The following is a 25,952-nucleotide window of genomic DNA, read 5'->3' as shown; positions in this document are numbered from 1 at the left end:
GTCACCCGCAAGAGGGTCCCTTCCCCAGGGGGGCAGAACCCAGGCAGGAGACGCCTGCGGAGAGCAGCGGACGCCCTTTATCCTTAGTCGTTTCAGTTTCTGAAGACATCGGCTCTTTTCTCTTTCCAGTAATAGCTACTTTTTCTTCCTCTCTTTTATTTGATGTTCTTTCTCAAGCTTTTATCAAGCGTAGTAGAAAGGCTTTCATGTACAGATATATAAATAGTATGTAAAATATGATATATATACTTTAGAAAACGTAGGCATGTTTCCCTAGCTAAAATATTTAGGACATTTTGACTCCACTTGTTTGACTCAGTATGAATGGAATGCTAGATTTCTGATTTTAAAAGCATACATACACAACAAGCAACAAAGGTTTACTGTATACCACAGGGAATGATAGTCAATATCTTATAATAAACTATAATGGAAAATAATCTGAAAAATATGTGTGTATATATAACTGAATCACCTTGATATGCACCTGAAACATTGTAAGTCAACCATGCCTCAATAAAATAAACATATTAATTTTAAAAATAATAAATAACTGCTTTTTCTTCTTTTTTTTGCTGCCCCAGGTGGCTTGTGGGATCTTTGTTCCCCAACCCAGGATCCAACCTGTGCTCCCTGCAGTGGAAACATGGAGTCTTAAACACTGAACCACCAGAGAAGCCCCTTATTTTCATTTAATTGAAGTATGAAAGAAAGTGAAGTCGCTCAGTCGTGTCCAACTCTTTGCAACCCTGTGGACTGTAGCCTACCAGGCTCCGCTCTCCATGGGATTCTCCAGGCAAGAATACAGGAGTAGGTTGCCTTTTCCTTCTCCAGGGGATCTTCCCGACCCAGGGATCGAACCGGGTCTACCCACATTACAGGCAGACGCTTTAACCTCTGAGCCACCAGGGAATAAGTTACAGGTGTATAATATGTATGTGCTAAGTTGCTTCAGTCGTGTCCGACTCTTTGCGACCCTGTGGACTGTAGCCCGCCAGGCTCCTCTGTCCATGGGATTCTCCAGGCAAGAGTACTGGGGTGGGTTGCCATGCCCTCCTCCAGGGGATCTTCCCCATCCAAGGATCGAACCCACGTCTCTTATGTCTCCTGCACTGGCATCAGCGCCGCCTGGGAAGTCATACTGGTGTCAATATAACGAGTCATGATTTTTAAAGGTTATACTCTATGTGTAGTTATTACAAAATATTGGCTGTGTTCTGCATGTTGTACAGCATATCCTTGCAGCTTATTTCACACCTAGCAGTTCATCCCTCTTCATCTTGCCCCTCCTTGCTTCCCTCTCCCCACTGTTAATCACTAGTGTATTCTCCGTATCTGTGAGTCTGCTGCTTTTTCATTACATTCACTAGTGTGTTGTATTTCTTAGATTCCACATATAAGTGATATTGTACAGTATTTGTCTTTCTTTGTGAAGACGTCTAAGTTTCATCTTTCATTTTTCTCTGCATTTTAAAAAGAATGTATTACATTACAGGGAATTTCCCAACTAGGGATTAAACCTGGGTCCATGGCAGTGAAAGTGCAGCATCCTAACCATTGGACCACCAGGGAATTACCTCCCGGCTTATTTATTTTTAAAAAATTTTAATATCTCTAAAGTATGGTTCAAAGGCTTTTTTGTAACTTCACTTTTTCTTACGAGGTACTGATTTACCCATCTCTTCTGAGTTGCTACCAGTGAACATTTTCCTACTTTCTCAGATTATGGAGTCATTTGTTCAACTTCTGCTCAATGGATATTTTTTATCACAAGTAATAATTGCCTTCTGACCTCTTTTTCAGTTTTTCTAATGCTTGCGTTTCCTTATTGCTCCCTTTTGAGGTAACTTCGCTCTCTTGAAGGACAATTAGTAGAAATAGTATATTGGTTATAAGGATTAGAGAAACAAGAGGAAAAAGATATTTGTTAAGAATATGGTTTCTATACAATTTGTAGTTTCAAAATTAAACATTGATGTGTTCCTCTTTTTGAAACTAAAAAATGTATAAAATCCCTAGTGTATGTGGGGTTTTTTTTTAGTGTATGTATTTTTAAAAATTCTTTCATAGTGGGCAAAAGTCATACAAGATATAAAAAAAATTGCTAAAAGACTGTTCTAAAGTAGCTGTGAATATGTTATTTCAAAATGTATAAAGAAATAAAACCCTTCATTCTCATTCATTCATTCTTTAAACAGAAACAAAAAAGGAGACAAATTCATAATTTGAGGGTACAGAGAGTAGATGTTACCTATTCGTGTAAACAAGGATTTCTCAACCTCAGCACCATTGTCATTTGGACCAGATGTTTACAGAAGTTTTATTCATAATTGAAAAACGTGGAAGCAACCAAGATGTCCTTCAGTAAATAAACTGATATATCCAGACAATGGCATATCATTCAGAGCAAAAAAGAAATAAGCCATCATCATAGAAAGACATGTGAAGGAAAATTAAATGCATATTCCTAAGTAAAGAAGCCAATCTGAAAAAGCCACATACTGCGTGATTCCAACTATATGACATTCGGGAACAAGGGAAATGATGAGGCCAATAATAAGATTAGTTTCGGAACTTCCGTGGTGGTCCAGTGATTCGCACTCCCAATGCTGGGGACCTGGGTTTGATCCCTGGTCAGAGAACTAAGGTCCCACATTCTGCAACTAAGAGTTCTCCCGTGCCTTAATTAAAGATTCGCGGAACCTGAGACCTGACTGAGCCAAATAAATAAAGATTAGTTGCCAGGGGGCTGGGGAAAGGGAGAGAGAAACAGGCAGAGCAGGAGAGCATGAGGGTCTTTAGGGCAGTGAAAAATCCTCTGAATGATACTGTGTTAAGGGTTTATGTTATTACATGTGTGTTCAAACCGAAGACTGTTCAATACCAAGAGAGAACCCTTAAAAATAGGTGACAAGGGAGAAAAAACCCAAACAAACAAAAAAGAGAGTGAACCCTTAGGAAAACCAGGGACTTTGTTGGTAATGATTGGTTAATATATGTTGAGGGGGGAGGGCCTACACACAGGTAAGGCAGGAAGCATATGGAAAATATCTGTACTTTCCTCTCAATTGTATCGTAAAACTAAAACTGCTCTAAAAAATTAGATCGTGGCGAATTCCCTGGCAGCCTCCGCTTCCTCTGCAGGAGTGCAGGTTTGCTCTCTGGTTGGAGGACCGTTTCCCCGGTGGCTCAGACGGTAAAGTGTCTGCCTGCAGTGTGGGAGACCTGGGTTCGATCCCTGGGTTGGGAAGATTCCCCTGGAGAAGGACATGGCAACCCACTCCAGTACTCTTGCCTAGAGAATTCCTTGGATGGAGGAGCCCAGTGGGTTATAGTCCATGGGGTCTCAAAGAGTCAGACGCGACTTCACTTTCTTTGACTTCGGAGGACTAAGATCCCACATGTCCCCTTGCCAAAAAACAAACAAACAAATTTATCTAAAAAAAAAAGAAAACCAAGGACTTCCTGGCAGTTCAAAGGTTAAGACTCCAATACTCCCAATGCAGGGGTTGAGGATTCAGTCCGGTCAGGGAACTAAGATCCCACATGACATGCATGGAGCAGCCAGACCAAAAAAAAGAAACAAAAGAAACAAAAGACCCTCTACCCCCCAGAAATTTAAAAACAAAATTATCAAAAACAATCTTGGGGGCTTCGCTGGTGGCTGAGTGGTAAAGAATCTGCCTGCCAATGCAGGAGACACAGGTTCGATCCCTGGGTTGGGAGGATCCCCTGGAGAAGGAAATGAAAACCCACTCCAGTGTTCTTGCTTAGAGAATCCCAGGGACAGAGGAGCCTGGCAGGCTACAGTCCAGAGGGTCAAAAAGAGTCAGACACGACTGAGCGACTAAACAAGATGAAGGTAATGGGTACAGATATGACACTGGCATATAAAACGGAGCTGAACTGGGGGGGAAAAGGAACAGAAGTTCAGCTGCACTTTTGCAATGAGCCCGTGCACAGACCGTGGGGCCAAGTTGGGTTCCTGTGCTAGAGGTGGCTTCTCCGCTAGAGAGCAAGAAAAGCAAGCTGAGCACAGAAAACAGTGAAGTCAGAACCGAACCATGGGCCGTGGAGCTGAGCATTCAAGGCCATTGAACGTAGCGGGGACGTCCTGGGAGCACCATTTTCCAACACGAATACTCAGAACTCCAACGTACAAACGTAAAACGCTTGACTTTCAAGGAAGGGGAAAGAACAGCCTACCTCCAGCGAAGTCTGGTATGAACTCTCCAGGTTGATTCCCAGCGCCTGTGGTCCTTTCTTCTCCTTGGGTGGACTGGAAATGAGAAGATGTGTGTATTTAAAAGCTAAATGAGCCATCAAACAAAAGTAATCAGCCCCACCCTTCTCATCTCAAGATCCTAATCTGGTCAGGAAACAAAGACCTTCTGGTCAGAAACAGCAAGCCCCACCTATTCTAATCCTATCAGACGTCCTCAGCTACAATTTCCATAAAACCTCACGAATAAATGTTGTGAAAGGCAGAAGGGGCTGACAGAGGAGGAGGTGGTTGGATGGCATCCCCGACTCAATGGACTTGAGTTTGAGCAAGCTCCGGGAAATGGTAAAGGACAGGGAGGCTGGTGTGCTGCGCCCATGGGGTCGCAAAGAGTCGGACATGGCTTAGTGACTGAACAACAAAACTTTTTTTTGAAAAACAAGCCAGTGTATTTCCAATGGAAATTTAAAAAATCCCATGCAAGTGAAATCTTTCATCCTAAATTGAAAAGATTTATTTATCCAAATATTTATCCAAATGACTGAAAGTCCCATGAAATAAACAAGAACATTTTACCTATTAGTTTATTCTTTGAGCTCCCCAACATTGGTTTTCAATGTTTAAAAAAAAAAGATTGAATATTTTTGGATTAAACTATCAGAAAGTTCTATATAAAAATAAAAGTTAATAATGCCTTTTTTATCTTCATAAATTTGTTTCTGGTTGCAAACAGCTAGCAAACTGAAAATGGTTTACTTCAATTGCTTTCATCAGCTGCCTACACTGATGTGGAATCGGGCTCACAGGGGAAGAAGTCCCTCTGCCTTAAGGGGGTGCGCCAATGCCCGCATGCTCATTCTCACCTTTTGTGATCCCATGAGTGTGGCCTGCCAGGCTCCTCGGTCCATGGGACTCTGCAGGCCAGAATACGGGAGTGGGTCATGTCCTCCTCCAGGGGATCTTCCCCGCCTAGAGATGGAACTTGCCTCTCCTGCGCTGGGCAGGGGGATTCTTCGCCCAAGCCGCCTGGGAAGCCCCGCGTGCTCCGACAGCGAGGGCTCTCCAGCCGTCCTGATTCGGCCACAAGGAGACCACTGTGCCAGGCAGGGCCTAGCCTCAGCTGGGTCTTGAATTTAAATGCTTGTTTCATGATCCCCTGCCTAGACATGGCGACGTTCCAAAATGGATTGTTCAAATGAATTCGGAAAGATTACCGCAGACTCCATGAGGTAGGCTGCAAGAGACTTGGTCTCCTCCCAGACATATCTGAAGATGGATATTTTTTAAAATACCTGCATGCTCTGTCGAGTCCAACTCTTTGTGGCCCCATGGACTGTAGCCAGCCAGCTCCTCTGACATTGGGATTTCCCAGGCATGACTGCCATGCCCTCCTCCAGGAGATCTTCCCTGTTCTTGGATTGAACCTGCCTCTCCTGTGTCTCCTATATTGGCAGGCAGGCTCTTTACCACTAACGCCACCTGGGAAACCGTTTTTTAAATGACCTGACTGGAAAGGGGAGGGATGAAAATGCAAAACACAAGGGATTTCCAGTACAATTGTATTCATAGCAAATGTGCTTCTCTGCTGTGGGATGTGGATAAGAGGGGAAGGGTGTGCGAGCGGGGGGCAGGGGGCATATGAGAACTCGGTAACCTTCCTCTCAATTCTGCAGTGAACCTAAAACCTTTCTATAAAAAATACCTTTTTGAAAACTGACCTGACTCTACCAGTCAGCCCCTAGTGGGGAGAGTGGTGAAATGAAAAGGATGTGGGGGAAATCCCTGGTGATCCGCACTCGGTGATTTCACTGTGGGGGCTAGTTCAACCCCTGGTTGGGAAACTAAGGTCCTACAAGCCTCATAGTGAGCCCAAAAGTGACCGTGGCTCCATTGTGTCTGACTCTTTGCAAGCCGTGGACTATGGCCGCCAGGCTCCTCTGTCCGTGGAATTCTCCAGGCGAGAATACTGGAGTGGGTTGCCATTCCCTTCTCCAGGGAATCTTCCCAACCCAGGAGTCGAAGCCAGGTCTCCTGCATTGCAGGCAGCTTCTTTACCGTCTGAACCATCAGGGAAGCCCAAAATTCAAGAAAAAACGGAAAGGAATGTTTTACATCACTCTTTTTTTTCCCCCTAACAGTGGCAAAGGCCAGAATTTCTATGAGAAAGTTGCTTTATTATCCTTCAAAAGTGTTAGGACTCAGATTTATTGGTTGTGTTAATGGAGAGGGTTTCTCAAGATGGTTTTGACTCACAGTCTTAGAGAATGAACTTATGGTTGCTGGTTACGTAAGGAAAGATAGGAGCTAGAGATAGAGTGTTCAGGATGGACATGCACACACTGCTTTATTCAACATGGATAACCAACAAGGACCTGCTGTAGACACAGGGAACTCTGCTCAGGGTTATGTGGCAGCCTGGATGGGAGGGGAGTCTGGGGGAGAGTGGATACATGTGTTTGTATGACTGAACCCCTTCACTCTTCACCTGAAACTATCACAATACTGTTAACTGGCTATACTCCAATACAATTTTTAAAAAAAATTTTAAGATGTTTTTGGAGAAGGAAACAGCAACTCACTCCAGTATTTCTTGCCTGGGAAGTCCCATGAACCAAGAAACCTGGCAGGCTACAGTCCATGAGGTTGCAAAGAGGCAGAGAGGATGAGCACAGGCATGTCATGTCATGTCACGGTCACAAATACTGTTTTATTACTTTTTGACAACTTAATTTTTAATGACCTATAAGCTGAATATAATGGTGGAATATAATGGTTATATACATACACACACACACACACACACACACACACATGCATATATTTAATTCCTTTCCCAAAGAAAGCTTGTTTAGTTCCCAACACGGATCCTCAGATTCCTTGATGAACAGAAGTGGATCGGAGGTGAGATGAGAAATGCAGGCAAGGCTTTTCTGGGACTCTCGCTGTGGCACAGGGAGCAAGGACAGATGACAGGCACCCTGGCTCCTTCCGGAGGACAGCAGGCTGGTTCCTTAAATGGGGGGGAGGTGGGCGAGGACCCAGAGGTCGGAGGTCACCAGAGAGGTGGCCCGGGCAGTCTGCACACCCTCTGGTGGTGCCACGTGTTGGGATCATGTGAAGCACCCAGCTTTTGCTCCAGGCATCCCAGAATCAGCAGTTGGCTTGTGGCCTTTTTGTATCTTACTGCATAACTGTGCTGAGTGCACACGGATGTTAGATCTTTTGAATCTTGCTGGAGGAGGCCTTTGTCCAGTTGCAGGCGCTCCAGTGGCTGGTCCCGGGTCTCAGCCTCTCAGATTCAAAGATAGATGGTGGTAGAGCCCATCCGGATATTCCTGTCTGGAGTCTCCAAGTCTCATTTGACAATATCACTGTTAATCTCCAGAGAGTCACAACAAGAATTTCAGAGTGGTGTAGATGGTCAAAAAGTTGACAGAATTGGGTTTATCCCCAGCACATAAGAACATCACAAGCTGGTTTATTGTCTCTATGGAAATTCACCTGAATCTTTCCCTGCCTCCAGTCTATTCCCTGGGAAGTTCCCCGGATGTCTAGTGGTTAGAACCCCTGTTTAGGAAACTGAGAGCCCACAGGCCACAATGTGATTGAAATTTTTTTTTTTTGAAAAGTGAACATGAGGTTTTAAATGGTAGGTACTGTCCCCAGACTCAGAACTGGAATCCAGTGACAAAAGCATCTTTCTTAAATAAACATAATTTGAAGGGGAATTTCCTGGTGGTTCAGTGATTAAGGATCCATGCTTCCACTGTAGGGGGAATGGATTCGATCCCTGGTGGGGGACTGAGATCTCACATGCCTCTCGGTGCAGCCAAAAAAAAGTTTTTTAATTAAAAAAGTTTTTGATAAATAATTATAACCTAGCATGTAAGGAATGTGATCCAGGAACCTTCCAATATTGTAATACCTTACAATATTCTGCTATAGTTTACAACACATGGAAGCTTGTTGTTGTTGTTCAGTTGCTAAGTCGTTTCCAGTTCTTTGGACCCCAAGGACAGCAGCACATCAGGCTTGCCTGTCCTTCACTATTTCCCCAAGTTTGCTCAGATTCATGTCCATTGAGTCAGCAATGCCATCCAACCATCTCATCCTCTGTCGCCCCCCTTCTCCTCCTGCCTTCAATCTTTCCCAGCATCAGGGTCTTTTCCAATGAGTCAGCTCTTCACATCAGGTGGCCAAAGCATTGAAGCTTCAGTTTCAGCATCAGTCCTTCCAAGGAATATTCAGGGTTGATTTCCTTTAGGATTGACTGGTTTGATCTTGTATTCCAAGGGACTTTCAAGAGTCTCCAGCACCACAGTTCGAGAGCATCAGTGGAAACTTATGGCTCTCATATTGATATTCCTCCAGCACTGACCCTCCTCTGGACTGAAGCCATGTCCTCTGACGATCTCCCCACGCTGGGAGAGGCTGGGGAGTTAGTGGTTAACAAGGCACACTCCGGCTCCGCTTGTCACAGCCATTGTACCATCAGCAAAAGACTTCCTTACTCCAGACTTACTGCCTCATCAGTAACAACATGAAGAGGGTGGAGAGGCTGTGAGCATTAGATGATGTGACACATGTAAAGAACTCAGAAGGATGCCCAGCACAAAGTTAATTGTTAGTGTTCATTATTATTAATATCTTTACCTTGAGAGTTGCCATTCCTCAGACAGATTCAGGGGTTTCGAAGAAAACCATGAGGTCACAAGGAGTCAGACACGACTGAGCGACTGAACAACAACCTGCAAACTAGGCGGACGGGACGTTTTACTTGCATCTTAACCCCATCTGATGTTAAGCTCTAACTCAGAGCTGCACCTTCTCCTCCACTGGCTCTCAACGCTCACTTGCCCTCTTTATTCTCCAAATGGATGCCCTTTCAAGCATAAGTTCAGTTCAGCTCAGCTCAGTCGCAGCACGCCAGGCCGCCCTGTCCATCGCCAACTCCCGGAGTTTACTCAAACTCATATCCACTGAGTCGGTGATGCCATCAAACCATCTCATCCTCTGTCGTCCCCTTCTCCTCCCACCTTCAATGTTTCCCAGCTCTTTTCCAATGAGTCAGTTCTTTGCATCAGGTAGCCAGAGTATTGGAGTTTCAGTTTCAGCATCAGTCCCTTCAGTGAATGTTCAGGATTGATTTCCTTTAGGATGGACTGGTTGGATCTCCTTGCAGTCCCAGGGACTCTCAAGAGTCTTCTCCAACACCACAGTTCAAAAGCATCCATTCTTCGGTGCTCAGCTTTCTTAATAGTCCAACGCTCACATCCATACAGGACTACTGGAAAAACCATAGCTTTGACTAGACAGACACTTGTGGGCAAAATAATGTCTCTGCTTTTTACTATGCTGTCTTGGTTGGTCATAACTTTTCTTCCAAGGAGCAAGCATCTTTTAATTTCATGGCTGCAATCACCATCTACAGTGATTTTGGAGCCCCGCAAAATAAAGTCTGTCACTGTTTCCACTGTTTCCCCATCTATTTGCCATGAAGTGATGGGACCAGATGCCATGATCTTAGTTTTCTGAATGTTGAGTTTTAAGCCAACTTTATCTCTCTTCACTTTTACTTTCATCAAGAGGCTCTTTTGTTCCTCTTTGCTTTCTGCCATAAGGGTGGTGTCATCTGCATATCTGAGGGTATTGATGTTTCTCCCAGCAGTCTTGATTCCAGCTTGTGCTTCTTCCAGCCCAGCATTTCTCATGATGTACTCTGCATATAAGTTAAAGAAGCAGGGTGACAATATACAGCCTTGACATACTCCTTTCCCGATTTGGAACCAGTCTGTTGTTCCATGTCCAGTTCTAAGTGTTGCTTCTTGACCTGCGAACAGGTTTCTGAGGAGGCAGGTCTGATGATCTGGTATTCCTATCTCTTTCAGAATTTTCCAGAGGTTTTGTGACCACACAGTCAAAGGCTTTGGGATAGTCAATAAAGCAGCAGATGCTTTTCTGGAACTAAAGCAGATTGTCAGTCCTTGGACGGCTCAGCGTCTTCCCTTTCTGTTAGATCTCAAGTTCCTACAAGGGGCTGCCTCTTTGGCCACCCCTTACGTAGAATTAACTTTCTCCCAAACATCAGATCAGACAGTATTTCTTCTGGTACATGGATATTTTGTTTCTTTCCTACCTGAGGAGTCATTAATATTCATATAAGTGCTTAAAATTTTTTTTTAAAGTTTTGGTTATGTTGGGTGTTCGTTGCTGCGCGTGGGCTTTCTCTAGTTGAGGCAAGCAAGCGCCGCGCTTTGCTTCTGTGTGCGGGCTTCTCAGCCTGTTGCAGAGCATGGGATCTAGGGCGTGCCGGCTTCAGTGACTGCAGCACACGGGCTCAGGAGATGCGGCTCCCAGACTCCAGGCAGTCTCAGTAGTTGTGGCTTACGGGCTTAGCTGCTCCTTGACCTGTGGGATCCTTCTGGACCGGGGATTGAACCCGTGTTTCCTGCACTGGCAGCTGCTTTCTTCACCCCTGAGCTGGCAGGGAAGCCCCGTGTTAAGTGCTTTAGTACAATAGTTTTTTTAAGTTTTTTCTTTTGGGCCATGTATGTATATTCTCTTGAAATATATCCTTATAGTTTTGGTTCTGTTGTGATTAAGATATAAATTTAAACTATTCTTTCAAACCTGTCAATACCATCAAATAAGCAGGTCCCAGTGTTTGAAGTGCACATTTATTAAATCAGAAAGACAAATGTTTTTTTGGTCACACTTCATGGCATGCAGGATCTTGTTTCCTGACCGGTGATCAAACCCTGTGCCCCTTCCAGTGAAAGCACATAACTAACCACTGGACCACCAGGGAATCCCCTGTTCATGTACTGTTGAATTAAGCAGTTATTCACTTCCTGTCACACTCATCATTTCTAGTACCCAGTGGTCCACTGTGACTTGTGGCTACTAAATTGTTTTGGGGTTTTTTTTTTGGTGTGTGTGTGTGTGGCTGCTATATTGTCTGGTGGTTTGTTTTTTGTATGTGTATGTGTGGCTACTATATTGGACATACATTTGGGTTCTGGACCCAATTCCAACCAACCAGTGCTAGGGACACCAGTGGATAGCCTACAATTCAACCCAATTCTGACTCTATCAACTTGGAGATAGTGTCATATTTCACAGGTTAGGGCCTCAGTCCTAAGACTCTGTTACCAAACTCAGGTTCAACTGCTTATTGTTCAAGAATCCAATATGGAGAGACACGTGTTAGGTAAAAGCAAAGATAGCTTTATAGGGAAAGCTGACAATCCTGGGGAGAAGCTGGACTCATGTTCCAAAGAGCCAAATCCCCATTGCTGATCAGAGGGCAAGAGATTTTAAAGGGGAATTTCAAGAATACACAGGCGGAGAGGGCTGGCTACATGCAGAGGAATACAGTCATGTCTGACAGTCATCTTAAAATTGTTCATGGGTGATCTGACCAGTGTCATCTTCTTTGTTTCAAGTACAGTTAATCTTCAGTTCCAGGGTCAATTTGTTCCTATTTCCTTGAGATGAACTCTCAGAATTGTGTAAGACGGAGCAGCTTAAGTCGTGCCTATAGTCTGGTCATGATGTAATCAACTTCTTCCAACTGATGGGGGCTCCAGTATTGAAGGATATGGCTCAGAAAATGCTCTATAGCCCTTGTGTGCTAAGTCACTTCAGTCATGTTGAACTCTTTTCGACCTCATGAACTATAGCCTGCCAGGTTCCTCTGTCCAAGGGATTCTCCAGGCAGGAATACTGGAGTGGGTTTCCATGCCCTTCCCCAGGGATCAAACCCTCATCTCTTAAGACTCCTGCATTCACAGGCAGTTTCTTTACGTCTAGTGCCTCCTGGGAAGCTCAGGATACCCCTTGTGAAGGAACTAAAGATCCTTGACTTTAACGGCTGAAGTATTTCATCTTTTTTTTCCAAAATTTAAACTTTTTGTTTTGTATTGGAGTGAAGCCAATTAACAATGTAGTGGTGGTTTCAGGTGAACCGTGAAGGGACTTAGTCCTCTTTACCATCTCCAGAAGCTGAAGCTGAAGGTACGTTTAGAGGGGTATGTTCCCAGGAAGATAATTAATGCGGAGTCCAGGCTGATGACATCAAATATACCAAGTCTGTCTCCAAGTTCACTTTGTTCTGGCTCCAGAGAAATAAAAACAGTCACTATGGAATGCCATTCTGTATACCTAAAGCAGGAAGGGAAAAGAAAAATTGAAGAAACCAGTTTATAAATACAAAAATGGAGGTCTACTCTTTCCAACTTTCCAGTCAAACAAATATGGAACCTCCTTACCCCTTGGGAAAGTTGTGCATTAGCCAGCCCCTGGCAGAACACACCTGAGGATTCATTCTGCCAGTAAGTCAGTGATATCTTCCACGAAATCTGATTGCTTACCATGTCCCAGGAAGAGGGAGAATATTAGTGAACAAAGCTCACATGCTAACAGGGTTTCTGGGTTCCAGTTCAGAGCTTGAAAAGTGGGCAGTGGAATTCCTCGGGAGGACCACAGACTTGGGAAGAGCCTTGGGGACTGTGACCACCCCCGGACCCCGTGGAGGCACACTTGAGTGGAAGCATCATCCACTGCCCCAGAGGAAGGTGGACGTGACTCCACCATGTGGAACAACTGGCACTCGGGAGACTCCGACGGTGAGTCACATTGGGAACGACAGGCTAGTACCTTGAACTCTCCCATGTCAGAGATCCTGTCCCTGGTTTTGTCTTTGGTCTGAAGCTTCTTCAAGGCCCCTTTTTCTCTGGATACGGAGTCTAGATCTTCGGTTTTGGAACCAAATCTAAATAGGTAAAACAAAGAGATTTACTGAAAAAAAACTGATGTCATGCAAGTCTCACCATTGCTCATCTTATAAGGCAAAGGAGAGGAAGAGATGGTTTCTTTTAGATTTTTTTTTTTTTTTTTTTTGGTTGTTGCTGTGTCTGTGTCTTATGGGGATTTTAGTTACCCAACCAGGGATCAATCCCATGTCCCTGCAGTGGAAGCATAGAGTCCAAACTACTGGACCACCAGAGATGTCCCTCAAAATTCTGAATCTTGTACAAATACCTTTATGATCGACCGATAGGTTTCATATCCTGAAAGTCCTCACAATTCCCTCAAAAGTATTAGTCTTTCCTAAAGAGTCATACCTGTATTTCAACTTTTCCCTCTGCCTGAAATTCTCTTCCCACTTCTCTCCTTCCTCTCAAAAATGCCCGATTTTACTCTATGATCCAGAATAGGGTAATGTCCTCTAGGAAGACATTGCTATCCCATAGGTGCATGCATGCTTAGTCATATCCAACCCTTTGGGACCCCCATGGACTGTAGCCCACCAGGCTCCTCCATCCATGGGATCCTCCAGGCAAGAATACTGAAGTGGGTTGCCATTTTCTCCTCCAGGGGATCCTCCCCACCCGGGGATGGAACGCGAGTCTCCAGTGTCTCCTGCATTGCAGGCAGATTCTTCACCTCCTGAGCCACTGGGGAAGCGCCAGTCAAGCCAGAAATCACATTTTTCATCTGTCCTGCTTATCTTTTTTTCATTTACAACATATTATGCTATTGGTTTGTTTTTCTTAATAACAATGTCAAGTCCCTTTTTGACTACCTGGACTCTTGACTCTGGAACCCCAATTTTTTCAGCAAGTTGCTCTCTGGAGTCAATCCCAGGGTAAGGGTTTTCTGTGAATGCGTTCTTGAGAGTTTGTAACTGAGAGGAACTGTAGCTGGTACGACATCGTCTGTCTCTTCCATCTGGAGTAGGGGTAGGAGTGAAGGTAGAGAAACATTTGGGATCAGCTTACATATTCGAATGAGGAACCCAAACATCTCACCGTCTAACTTGGAATCTGTTGCCACTCCTTGAGAAGGTTATTCAGGTGGAAGGTTCTAAAAGAGTGTGTGCTCAGTAGCATCCTACTCTTTGTGACCCATGGACTGTAGGGCGCCAGGCTTTTCTGTCCATGGGATTTCCCAGGTAAGAATACCGGAGTGGGTTTCCATTTCCTCCTCCAGGGGATTGTCGCAACCCAGGGATAGAACCCATGTCTCTTGTGAGAAGCAGTAATATTTGGCTGAATTGCTAGGCTCCAGCACAAAAAAAGCTAAGACTCAGAATATCTGGACCTTGTGGGGGAAATTTCTAGGAGCCACGTTGAACCCTTTGCTCCTGGGATGCCCTGATCAGGAAACCCTGAAGGAGGAAACATTCATCTCCCACTCTCCTCTTATAAGGTGGAGAGAGGAAGAGATGGTTTCTTTCAGGTGGCGCCACTCTCAAGAGGCATTTGCATCCCAGGAGGCTCGGTGGGGAGCAGGGCTGGAGCAGGCTGTTTACCTGGAATCTTCTCTTTGGGGGAGGTGTGGTCTAAGTTCTTCTTGGGTCTCTCCAGGAATCCATGCCTTGCTCTTCGATTCTGAAACCATATCTAAGAGAGGAAAAGAAAACGAGAGAATTAAACATGTTTATTTCATCTCAGCCCCGTTGCTGCCCTTCTCCAAGGGGAATGATTCTGGGACTTCCCCGGCAGTCCAGTGGCTAGGACTCTCTGCTTCCACTGCCGGTGGCATGAGTTCAACCCCTGGTCAGGGAACTAACATCCTGCCATGACATGGCCCCCCAAAGAGGGGTAGGCAGTGATTCCTATGAACCCTAAACTCAGGATTATCACTGATCCTATCACATTCAACTAAGCCTTAGATCAAGGCTTGGCATTCAGCATCTTCATGACCTGGTCCCAACACAATTTGCTATAATAATCTCTTTTTTAAAAGATTTTTTATAAAGTCTTTATAGAATTTGTTACGATATTGCATCTGTTGTTTACCTTCTGGTTTTTTGGCCATGAGGCATGTGGGATCCTAGCTCCCTGATGAGGGGTTAAAACTACACCTCTTCATTGGAAGGCAATGTCTTTTTTTTTTTTTTAATTTAGAAATTTATTCTGTTTAATCCACAAGCTTTATATAGCTTTGGTTTAAAAAAAAAGAAACAAAAACAAAACAAAAACAGTGAAAACAAGACACTATTTCAAAGTCTGGGCCCTTCCAGCTTTCCAAATACAAGAGCTCTGAAAGTTGTATATACCGACTGGAACAAGACAAAATTATGAATGGAGCCATGACATTTCATAAAACAAAATTTTATGTAACTGAAGGATCCTTCCTGGAGCTTGTTAATTGCCTTTACCAAAAAAGAGAAAAGAATGAAATTCCAGTGTTCCAAATCAACTTGTTACACATCTATATAAACCCACAGTGTCCTGGCAGACAACATGCTTTCATTTTCTGTCTCATCTTAGAGCTCGAATCCTGATTCATTTCAGCAGCGACTCCACAGGCAACAGGAAAGATTGTGGCATTAAAATATTCATTCATACTTTTGTGGTAGTCCAACAGTGGTCTTATTTCTGGGCAAGCTTGCAAACCATCAAGGTTGAAAGCATCATAACTTAAATGGGTGCTAAGACTCAAATGAGAAAAATGAAAAAGGAAAGAAAAAGTAGAAAGAGAAACCTCTGGGAATAGCCAGGGGCATTTAAAGGAACCATAAGAATGCCAACGATATTTAAACCCCCTTTTTTAAAAGGGGGATTTTTCTTTTTTGGCTTAAAATATTTCAGTCTAAACGAATTTATGTCAGCTGTCAATGAAAGAATGTCACTAATACACTGTGGACACCTTTTGCAATGTAAATCCAAGCCCTTTTTTTTTACATGGTGAACTTCAACCTAGCAATTATTACAACAAATGTTATAGTCTAAAGCTTAAACACATTTTAGCAATTTTGAAATTGAATTGCGTACAAACCAAATAAAATTTACATCATAACAAACATTTCCATCTAGGACTGTGGGGACACTTGAGCCTTCCGCATTGATCTCAGGGCCTTTTCACGCAGGTGCTTTTCTAAGTCATCAAGGTTATCTTCAGCCTCACTTTCAGTCTCCTTCTTAGGCTCTGGCTCTGGCTCCTCCTGTGCTGAGGTGGTTGTGGGGGCAGCCACGGCCTTCTCTGGAAGGCAATGTCTTAACCTCTGCACCACCAGGGAAGTCCCCCGAATAGTCTTTTTAAGTTCATAAATGGGTGCTGTAATTATTCTGCTTGTAAGATCTCTGTCAAGCATGAATCTGCACTGCACGCCTGGGCTTCCCAGGTGGTGCAGTGATAAAGCATCTACCTGCCAATCCAGGAGACACGGGTTCCATCCCTGGGTTGGGAAGATCCCCTAGAGAAGGGAATGGCACCCCACTCCAGTGTTCTTGCTTGAGAAATCCCATAGAGAGGGGAGCCTGGAGGGCTATAACCCACGGGGCCGCAAAGAGTCAGCCACAGCTGAGCACGAAAGCACCAGTCTGCCATTCCCTGGTCTGCTAGGATTCATTGACAGGAGAAGGCAACCATCACATCATCCATCATTCCTCGGGCATCTCACCGTGCCGTCAGGCGCTGGCCTGTATCTGCGACCACGCCACCGATGATGACCTACTTGGCTTCCACACCCTGGAATAAGTGTGTCTTGCAGCCACCACACCATTCCTCTTTCCTGAAGGTGTATCTGCACATTTCTTGCCCACTCCTGGGAGCTCCTTCACTCTTAGTGTCCACATTCGTGAAGGGAGGTTATGAGCAACATTCTCGGGAGTTCACTCTGAGGGTCAAGCAAAGCACTCCACTCAGTGCCCTTATCACAGGGGCACATGATACGTGCTCAGTGAATGGTTCCCACTCCCCTTTCTTTTTTTTATATTTTATTTTTTATTTACTTGACTGTGCCAGGTCTTAGTTGTGGCACATGAGATCTTTAGCTGTGGCACATGGAATCTAGATCCCTGACCGGAGATCAAACCCAGGGCCCCTGCCCTGGGAACGTGGATGCCTATCCACTGGACCACCAGGGAAGTCCCTCCTTATTGTTGAATAGAGGTTTCTCCCCAACAGCTCTCTATTAGAAGCACAAAAGGCTGAGACTTGCCTGGTGATCCAGTGGTTAAGACTGTGCACTTCCACTGCAGGGGGCTTAGGTTTGATCCCTGATTGAGGAACCAAGATCCCGCGTGCCAGGCAGCATGGCCAAAAACTTAATCAAAAAAGAAGAAGCACAAAATGCTATGAATATTCTCGCAATTACATTATTGCAAACATCCTAAATTATCTTCCTGGCAAAAAAAAACCCAAAATCCTTAAAATGATATGCTGTCAAATATCATGAACATTCAGGTTTAACGCATATTGACAGATTGTCCTCCAGAAACATTGTACCAATTTCAGTTAATAACTTTTGCGATTACTGAAATTTGTGTGGGGGAAGATTTTCACTCTCCTCGAATTTTGAGGTGTGCACTCTCAAAAAATTATGCAAATGGAGTATCTCCTGCCATATCAGTAAACAAGGATGTCACATTCATCGGCGATTCCAGCCCTCCAGGGCACTCAGAAAGGAGAAAATACCTGGAATCTAACAGCCATCAGATTGCAGCCGATCCTTAGGATGAACCCCAAGGGAGCTCAGGATGTGGAAAAACACAGGATACCGGCCACACAGCTGAGGTGCGCATGAAAAGGATGATTTCAGTGAGCCCAGACTCTTGCGCCTTCTCATACATAGAAAAGCGCTAAATTCCTTCACTTGGGATATCTGGTTTTTTTTTTAAATCACAAAAATCCTTTGGATGTTCAGACTACTCGCCCTTTGTTGCAACATGGGGCTTCCTAGGGGTTGCTACTGGTAACGAATCCACAGGCCCACGCAGGAGACGCAAGAGTTGTGGGTTCAATCCCTGGGTCAGGAAGATGCCCTGGAGAAGGAAATGGCAACCCACTCCAGTATTCTCAGAGTCGGACGTGACCCAGCACACATATAACCTGGCTCCTCCCTCTTCCCCTATCGCCTCCTTGGAGCAGTTCTCTCAGGGTTACTTGAGATGCTGCCTTTCGGGCTTGAAGTCCTAAAAATTTCCACTGAGTAAAATCCTAACTCTCAACTTTTAGGTTGTGACTGTCTTTTAAGTCGACACAAACACCTGTAGCTATGTCTCGCAACATCTAGCTCAGGGCCCATTTAGCTACCGGGCCACCAGATAAGTCCCCACCACCCCACCCCCCCGTTCCCACCCCAAGTTTCTGCTTCTCGTCCTGGAGATCTGGAACTTGGAATGTACCTGGATCCTAGACTCTTCAGTGTTGATTTCCACGGCAAGTCTCTGTTTGGCAGTATAGCCGGGGTAAGGGTTTTGGCTGAACGCCTGGACGAGGATCTTCAACTGCTCTTCTGTGAACGAGGTACGGCTGCGCCTACACTTTGTCACCATGGTCTCTGGGGAAAGAGAGACCAATAAATCGGAGGAGAGAAGCATTAAATTGGCCATTGCATGTATTCACGCTTCAGCTTGGCGCTTGCCTCTCATTTCCTCCTTTCATTTTGAATCCACCAGAACCCAGAACACTTGAGCACACAAGGGTGGTGATTCTTGAAGCTTCCTTAGTTGACCTGAAGGCCATGACTAGGGACACAATGTCTTCTGTTTAAAAAAAAACAACATGAAAAAGTGATGTGTCCCGATCCTATATGATCAAGAACAATGTAAGTCAGGAAGATGCGGGTGATGTTATGACAATGATGGACATTTGAACTCATAAAGAGCACCTGTGACAGGTATTGTTGAGCTCCTTTCAGGTTTTCTGGTTAGAATTCCTAGGTACAAACTGACTCATTTTGAAGTTCATTGCCCTCAACAAATAGGGGCAGTTTCCTTTTTTTTTTTTTTTGGCCTCACTGCATAGCATGCAGGATCTTAGTTCCCCGACCAGTGCTTGAACCCATACCCCATGCAATGGAAGCACAGATTCTTACCTGCTGGACCACCAGGGAAATCCCTCTACAAATATCTTTTAAAACACAATTCATACATTCAGTGGTGTCTTCAAATAGGGAATACATGCCATGTTGCATGATTTTAGACATGATACAGCTCATTAAAATAGCCAAATCTGGAAAACCTGAGCTTTCATTTTGGAGCATGAATGAATTAGGCTTGGTAAACTAAATAAGATAGAAGAAAAGTTACTGTGAATGCTACAGGTTCGTTTGGAACTGGACTCATGCAAAGAGGAAACTTAAGAGATTCTGAGTTGCTTTGGTTGATACCTCACAGAAAAGAACATGCTGGATCACATGGTAGTTCTATTTTTGTTTTTTAAGGAGCCTCCACACTGGTCTCCCAGGTGGCGCTAGTGGTAAAGAACACGCCTGCCAGTGCAGGAGACGCAAGAGACAAGGGCTTCATCCCAGGGTCAAGAAGATCCCGTGGAGAGGGAAATGGCAACCCTCTCCAGTATTTCTTGCCTGGAAAATTCCACAGACAGAGGAGCCTGGTGGACTACAAGTCCATGGGGTCACAGAGTCGGACACAATTGAGTGACTAAACAACAACAGTAGGTAGTTTTAACCCCAAATCCATTTCTTTGTAATGGATTACAAAGAATAATTTATAATTCTAACCCCAAATACATCTCCATGACATTTTCCAGAATGCTGTTTTGTAGTAATAGCTGAAGCAGCTGAAGCAAGCACCCATTGCTAGGAGAATGGATAAGTAAAATCTGGTATATTCCCGTAATGGAATTTTACACATAAGGCAAAGTAATGAGGGGAAAAAATGGAGAAATAAGCTAGGTAGAGCAGGAGGAGAGAAAATGAATCAGAAGCAGATGAGGTCTTAGACCTCCAAGTGGGCAGATTATATGGGACCTCTTCAGGCCATGTGCCTTTGACTCTTAGTATGGTGGGGCTTCCCAGGTAGACACAGGTGCAATCCCTGGGTCAGGAAGATCCCATAGAAAAAGAAATGGCAACCCACTCCAGTGTTCTTGCCTGGGAAATCCCATGGACAGAGGAGGCTGGCAGGCTACAGACATGGGGTCGCAGAGTGGGACACTCTTGGCTGGCCGATAGGGAGTAGAGTTGATCAAACAGTTTGACAAGATCACACAGGCTACAGAGTTGAGAATAGATTGAATCAGGGCCAGGATGGGAGCAAAGAGACCAATTCTTGCCACAATCCAGCAACGATGGTTTATGTTTAAGTGTGTTGTTAAAGCCAACAGAATTCTCAGCCTGGTTAGGTGTAGCTTATGAATTCCCCAGGCAAGAACACTGGAGTGGGTAGCCATCCCTCCCTCCAGGGGATCTTCCCTACCCAGGGATCAAACTCAGGTCTCCTGCATTGCAGGCAGATTCCTTACCATCTGAGCCTCCAGGGAAGCCCTATGAGAGAAAGACAAGGTCAAGAATGCTTAGGTTTGGGGCACCAACAATTGCTATTTGGTGAGCAAGGAGAACAGGAGGAAGAATTGGGGTCTGAACATAAGGAGTTCCATTTGGGACATGTTGCTTTTGAGATACCTATTACAGACGAGCAGGCAGTTAGATGCTGAAGTTCAGGAGACCAAGTTCAGTCTGGAGAGAGAAATCTGAAAGCTACTTCGATTCCAAAACCTTTCTGGTCTCAGGACTTTTTGATGACCCCCATCGTTTCTTTGGGTTTCCCAGGTGGCGCTACTGGTAAAGAACCCAGCTGCCAATAAGAGACGCGGGTTCCATCCCTGGGTAGGGAAGACCCCCTGGAGAAGGAAATGGCAACCCGCTCCAGTACTCTTGCCTGGAGAATCCCATGGACAGAGGAGCCTGGCGGGCTACAGCCCAGGTGGTTGCAAATAGTCGGACACGACTGAAGCAACTTAGCACAGCACAGCACATAGTTCCTCTTCCTTCTTCCCATCAATTTCCCCCTCCCATCTCCCTTCTCAAAACAACACTTTGTATTTATTGTTCAGCTGTTTTCACCCTCCTCCTCGATTGTCTGGTTCTTGCGTGCCTCCATCTTTTTGAAATTCCCAATGCTCAGATGCAGAGAAAACAGCATGCTTTCATATTACATGAGGAATCAATTTTCTCTTACCTAGCACAGTTATTTAAACGCTTGAAAAATGGGACTCCCATACCTTCTCACAAGCTCGTATGTTTTCAGTCCAATTCCCCTTCCTTTCCCCACTAACCAAGGAAATGAGCACAGCAGTCTGAAGTGTAAGGAACTTACTGTCTGAAGGACTGTCTTGAGCCATCTGAAAGAGAGCTCCAAAGTCTGGTTCCAGAAGAAGGCAGGTAAGCAGCACTGGCTAGGTTGGCTTTTTTATGAGCAGTCTGTTTGGCCCCGCCCACTTACTTAAGTATAAACCCGTCTAATCCAGCAAGGACTAGATAGGATCTTTTCTTCCTTTGAATGAATTATTTATTTACTTATTTTTATTTTTGGGCCCCTTGGCATGTGGGATCTTAGTTGCCCAACCAGGAGTCAGACCCACGCCCCCTGCATTTGAAGCAAGGAGTTTTAACCACTGGACCACTAGGGAAGTCCCCTGAGATTGAATGATTTATACCAACATCTGCACCTGAACGAGTGCATTTTTGAGTCGCATTGGACTTACGCATCTTTTTTCTCCCCAATGTTTGTTATGTACACATTACTCTTTTTGAAATTGCTCTTTCATATTCTTCATTACCTTTTGAAGTGGTGGCCTTTTCTTATTTAATTAATTACTAGCAGCAGGATTGAAGTGAGGTGAAGTAGCTAAGTTGTGTCCGACTCTTTGTGACCCCATGGGCTGTAACCTACCAGGCTCCTCTGTCCATGGGATTTTCCAGGCAAGAGTACTGGAGTCGGTTGCTCTTTCCTCCTCCAGAGGATCTTCCCGGCCCAGGGATGGAAGCCAGGTCTCTCTCCCAACATTCTAGGCAGACGCTTTGCCAGCTGAGCCACTAGGGAAATCAAGCAGCAGGATTAGGGTGAGGCGAAGGAGGCTCTCATTTCTAGGGAGCAATATTTAAGGGGCGGATGCTAAAAGTTCTGTGATCAAGACAAATGATATTTGAATGCAGTACTTAAAAAATAAAAATTAATTGCAGAAAGTCCACATTTTCAGAATGTAAGAATTGTAGATAGGGACTTCCCTGGAGGTCCAGTGGTTAAGACCTCACCGTGCAGTGCAGAGGGCATGGGTTCCAACCCTGATCAGGGAACTAAGATCCCACATGCCACTGGGTGTGGCCAAAAAATAAAACAACTGTAAATAAAAGCAGGATCCTATCTGGTACTGTCAGGAGTTATGCATCCCGGGCACATGTGCCGTGACTATAAGGAGCTCTCCTTTGCAATTTCTTCTCAAGGTCATTGGTCAGTTCTGAGGGAAGCTGACAAGTTCTTTTAATTTTTTATAGTTGTCATCCACAGTAGTGCAAAACAGAGAAATTTTTATTACCCACATATGTTTGTGTGACTCAGGAGGAGTCGGAGGGTCAGGTGACACCACTGAGGAAGAACAATGCTATAAGTGGCACCTTGGGGAACCCTCCTACACTGTTGGTGGGACTGTGAATTGGCACAGCCACCGTGGAAAACAGTGCGGAGGTTCCTTAAAAAAACTAAAAATATAGCTACCATAGTTGTTGCTCGGTCACTCAGTCGTGTCTGACTCCCTGTGACCCCATGGACTATAGCACACCAGGCTTCCCTGTCCATCACCGTCTCCCGGAGTTGGCTCAAGCTCACATCCATGAGTCAATGATGCCATCCAGCTGTCTCCATCCAACTGTCTCGTCCTTTGTCGCCCCCCTTCTCCTCCTGCTCTCGATCTTTCCCAGCATCAGGGTCTTTTCCAGTGAGCGGCCACAGCATTGGAACGTCAGCTTTATCATCAGTGCTTCCAGTGAATATTCAGTTGATTTCCTTCAGGATTGACTGGTTTGATCTCCTTTCAGTCCAAGGGATTCTCAAGAGTCTCCTCCGGCAACACAGTTGGAAAGCATCAATTCTTTGGCACTCAGCCGTCTTTATGGTCTACCTCTCACATTCATGCATGACTACTGGAAAAACCGTAGCTTTGACGATACAGACCTGTGTCAGCAAAGAGATGTCTTTGCTTTTGAAGACCGTGTCTAAGTTTGTCATAGCCTCTCTTCCAAGGTCCAACAGTCTTTTAATTTCATGGCTGCAGTCACCATGAAATTAAGTTGCCTTATGACCCAGCAATCCCATTCCTGGGCATATACACAGAGAAAGTCATAATTCAAAAAATACATGCACCAGAGCCCAGGTATGTAGATTTATTGACCTTCGTTACAGAAGCATGACTGACTTGAGTCATTGAACATGGGACTCAGTGTCCAGCCTTCTTTCCCGCTCCAGAGCGCCCGCTGATCACTCGTGGTTCAAAACCCCAAGATTCTGATTACATGTGTGGTCTTTCTGCTGTGGTCAGACATCATGTTGTCTCTTTAGCATAATCTATCTAGGTTCCCATAATGAGCTATCTGTTGTCATAGAATCTAAAATACGTCCCTGACCAGGGATTTAACCGAGGCCTGGCAGTGAATGCACCGAGTTCGAACCACTGGACCTCCAGGGAATTCCCCTTTTCCGGTGTTCTTACAACAGTTGGGATGTCCTTGCTTACAGAAACTGAATGCACACAGAGGTATTATTACTCTGTTCAGCCACGTCTATAAAGTTGTGGTGGTGTGTCCACTCCATACCCTTTATCTCCTCAGTTCATAGCTGCACTGTTTACAATAGCCAGGAATTCTTTCCTGGTTCTCAGATCTCCCTTTATTGGCTGATGAACCTAAGTTATGTTGGGTGGTGCTGAAGTCCTCTCTGGAGGAGTAGATTATCCTTGAACCTTAGTTTCAAGAAGAGGTACCTGAGTTACCCTAAATTGAAAGACTGGGAAGACTTGCTGGAAAGTCTCCCTAACCCAAAATCTAATTCATTGCCTCATTAAAAAAAAAAAAAAAAAAGACCGAATTCTGTGTGTTTATTTATTTTTGGCTGCACTGAGTCTTTGTTGCTGGGAGGGCTTTTCTCTAGTTGCCATGAGTGGGGGCTACTCCCTAGCTGTGTTCAGGCTTCTTACAGAGCACAGGCTCCAGGCATGCAGGCTGCAGCAGCGTGTGGAGAGGCATGTGGACTCCAGAGCACAGGCTCAGGAGCGGTGGCTCACGGGCTTAGTAGCTCCGCAGCATATGGGATCTTCCCAGATCAGGGATCAAACCTGTGTCTCCTGCATTGGCAGGTGAATTTTTTACCACTGAGCCACCAACAAAGCCCTCATCACCTCTTTAAGCCTCTTCTAGGGTTTGTCAAGGATAGATACAGATCTTTAAAGTCTTTCCCACAAATAAGAAAGCTTTAGTCATCTGAGCAAGCAGATTTAACTTATTCCAACTGTTCTTTATAAACTAGTGAGTTTACATTGTAATACCTGATTCACACCCAAGTGTCAAAGCCATGAGATCTCTTCTTTTGCCTGTTTATATGTCTGTGTACACATGATACCTTTGATAAAAGTCTCCACCTCTAGATAAGGTTATCAAAATTAAACTTAGAGAAGAGCTCTATTTAATTGACTTAAAAGGTCAGTGCTTAAAATTAAATATTTTTTAAATGTGAAAGAAACTGGCTAGAATGAATTTCAGGTTCATGTGTTCTAAGAAATGTCCGATGTTTTTCTTTCTTTCCTGTTTTTTTGGCTGTGTGGGCTCTGTGTTGCCTTGCAGGCTCCTCTAGCTGTGGCAAGGGTCTTAGCTGCCCTGCGGTATGTGGCTCCTCGATCCCCCAGCAGTGACGAAACCCGCTTCCCCTGCATTGGAAGTCCCCTTGGCATAGGATTTAAAGCAAGTGTGAATCAAGCCAGCGCGTGGAGCAGGAAACTGAGGTGGAATAAAACAGAAAGCAGTAAAAGACTATGAGGACTTTTAAGACCATGGGGCCAATGCAGTCAGATTTTTTGTATAGGAGGCATCCTCTTATGTTGTATATTACTTCCATTGTATATTACTTTTCTGCTTCTGTGTAAACACTTTCATACATGTGTGGCTTAAAACAACGCACTTAAAACAATCCACACTTTTAGTGGACCAGGAGTTTGGTCACACCTTAGCTGAGTTGTCTGCTTCAAGGTCTTATAAGATTGTGCTCAAGTTGTCAGTGAGGACCAAAGTCTCAATGGATTGAGACTGGATTGAGAAACAAGACACTTCAAAACTCATTTGGGTTATGGCTAGAATTTATTTTCTTGTGGTTGTAGGACTGAAGGCCTTAGCTTCTTGTTGTCTGTTGGTGAAGGTCACCCTCAGCTTCTACAAACTGCCTGTGGTTTCTTATCTTGTGAGCCTGCCAACATGGTCACTTGCTTCATCAAGCCTGCAAAGGAGAGAGCGAATCCAGAAAGATAGGTCTAACCCTGTACACATAATCACATATATCCCACCACCTTTGGTGTATTCTGTATGTCTAGAAGCAAGTTATAGATATGGCCCCAAATTGAGGAGAGAGGTTGTACAAAGGCTAGAACACCAAGAGGCAAGGATTTTGAGGCCCACACTGGTTATATACATACATATATCTATATAGATATAGATATATTTGTGTGTGTGATGATTTAAAAATTACAGGAAATTTTTAAAATTATTTTATTTTTGACCACATTGGGTCTTCCTTGCTGCGTGTGGTTTTCTCCTGTTGCGGGTAGCGGGGGGCTAGCCTCCATTGCAGTACATGGGCTTCTGTTATTGTGGCGTACAGGCTCCAGAGCGCACAGGTTCAGTAGCCGTGGCGTACGGGCTTAGTTGACCCGCAGCATGTGGGATCTTCCCAGACAAGGGATTGAACCCATGTTCCCGAGTTGGCAGGCAGAT

General features: G+C 44.6%; 1 protein-coding gene across 1 annotated transcript; it reads right to left on the bottom strand.

Annotated features, from left to right (window-relative positions):
- Positions 1 to 12,896: 12,896 nt before the first annotated feature.
- Positions 12,897 to 18,531, bottom strand: DUXA (double homeobox A). The gene is made up of 4 exons (XM_070451735.1): positions 18,361 to 18,531; positions 14,538 to 14,628; positions 13,809 to 13,954; positions 12,897 to 12,995 (listed from the first exon to the last, which is right to left on the bottom strand). The coding sequence occupies exons 1-4, from the start codon at positions 18,508 to 18,510 to the stop codon at positions 12,897 to 12,899; spliced, it is 486 nt and encodes a 161-aa protein (XP_070307836.1). The 5' UTR covers positions 18,511 to 18,531.
- Between the last annotated feature and the right edge of the window lie 7,421 nt (positions 18,532 to 25,952).

Source organism: Odocoileus virginianus, chromosome 20 (assembly GCF_023699985.2).
Source record: "Odocoileus virginianus isolate 20LAN1187 ecotype Illinois chromosome 20, Ovbor_1.2, whole genome shotgun sequence".
NCBI lineage: Eukaryota > Metazoa > Chordata > Mammalia > Artiodactyla > Cervidae > Odocoileus > Odocoileus virginianus.
This window is presented reverse-complemented; position numbering and strand designations above follow the sequence as displayed.

Coding starts and splice junctions, on each gene's coding strand:
- DUXA (XM_070451735.1), bottom strand. CDS start 18,510: ATGGTGACAAAGTGTAGGCGCAGCCGTACCTCGTTCACAGAAGAGCAG. Junction 14,629..18,360: donor CTGAAGAGTCTAGGATCCAG/GTACATTCCAAG, acceptor TTCCTCTCTTAG/ATATGGTTTCAGAATCGAAG. Junction 13,955..14,537: donor CCCCAAAGAGAAGATTCCAG/GTAAACAGCCTG, acceptor CCCCTACTCCAG/ATGGAAGAGACAGACGATGT.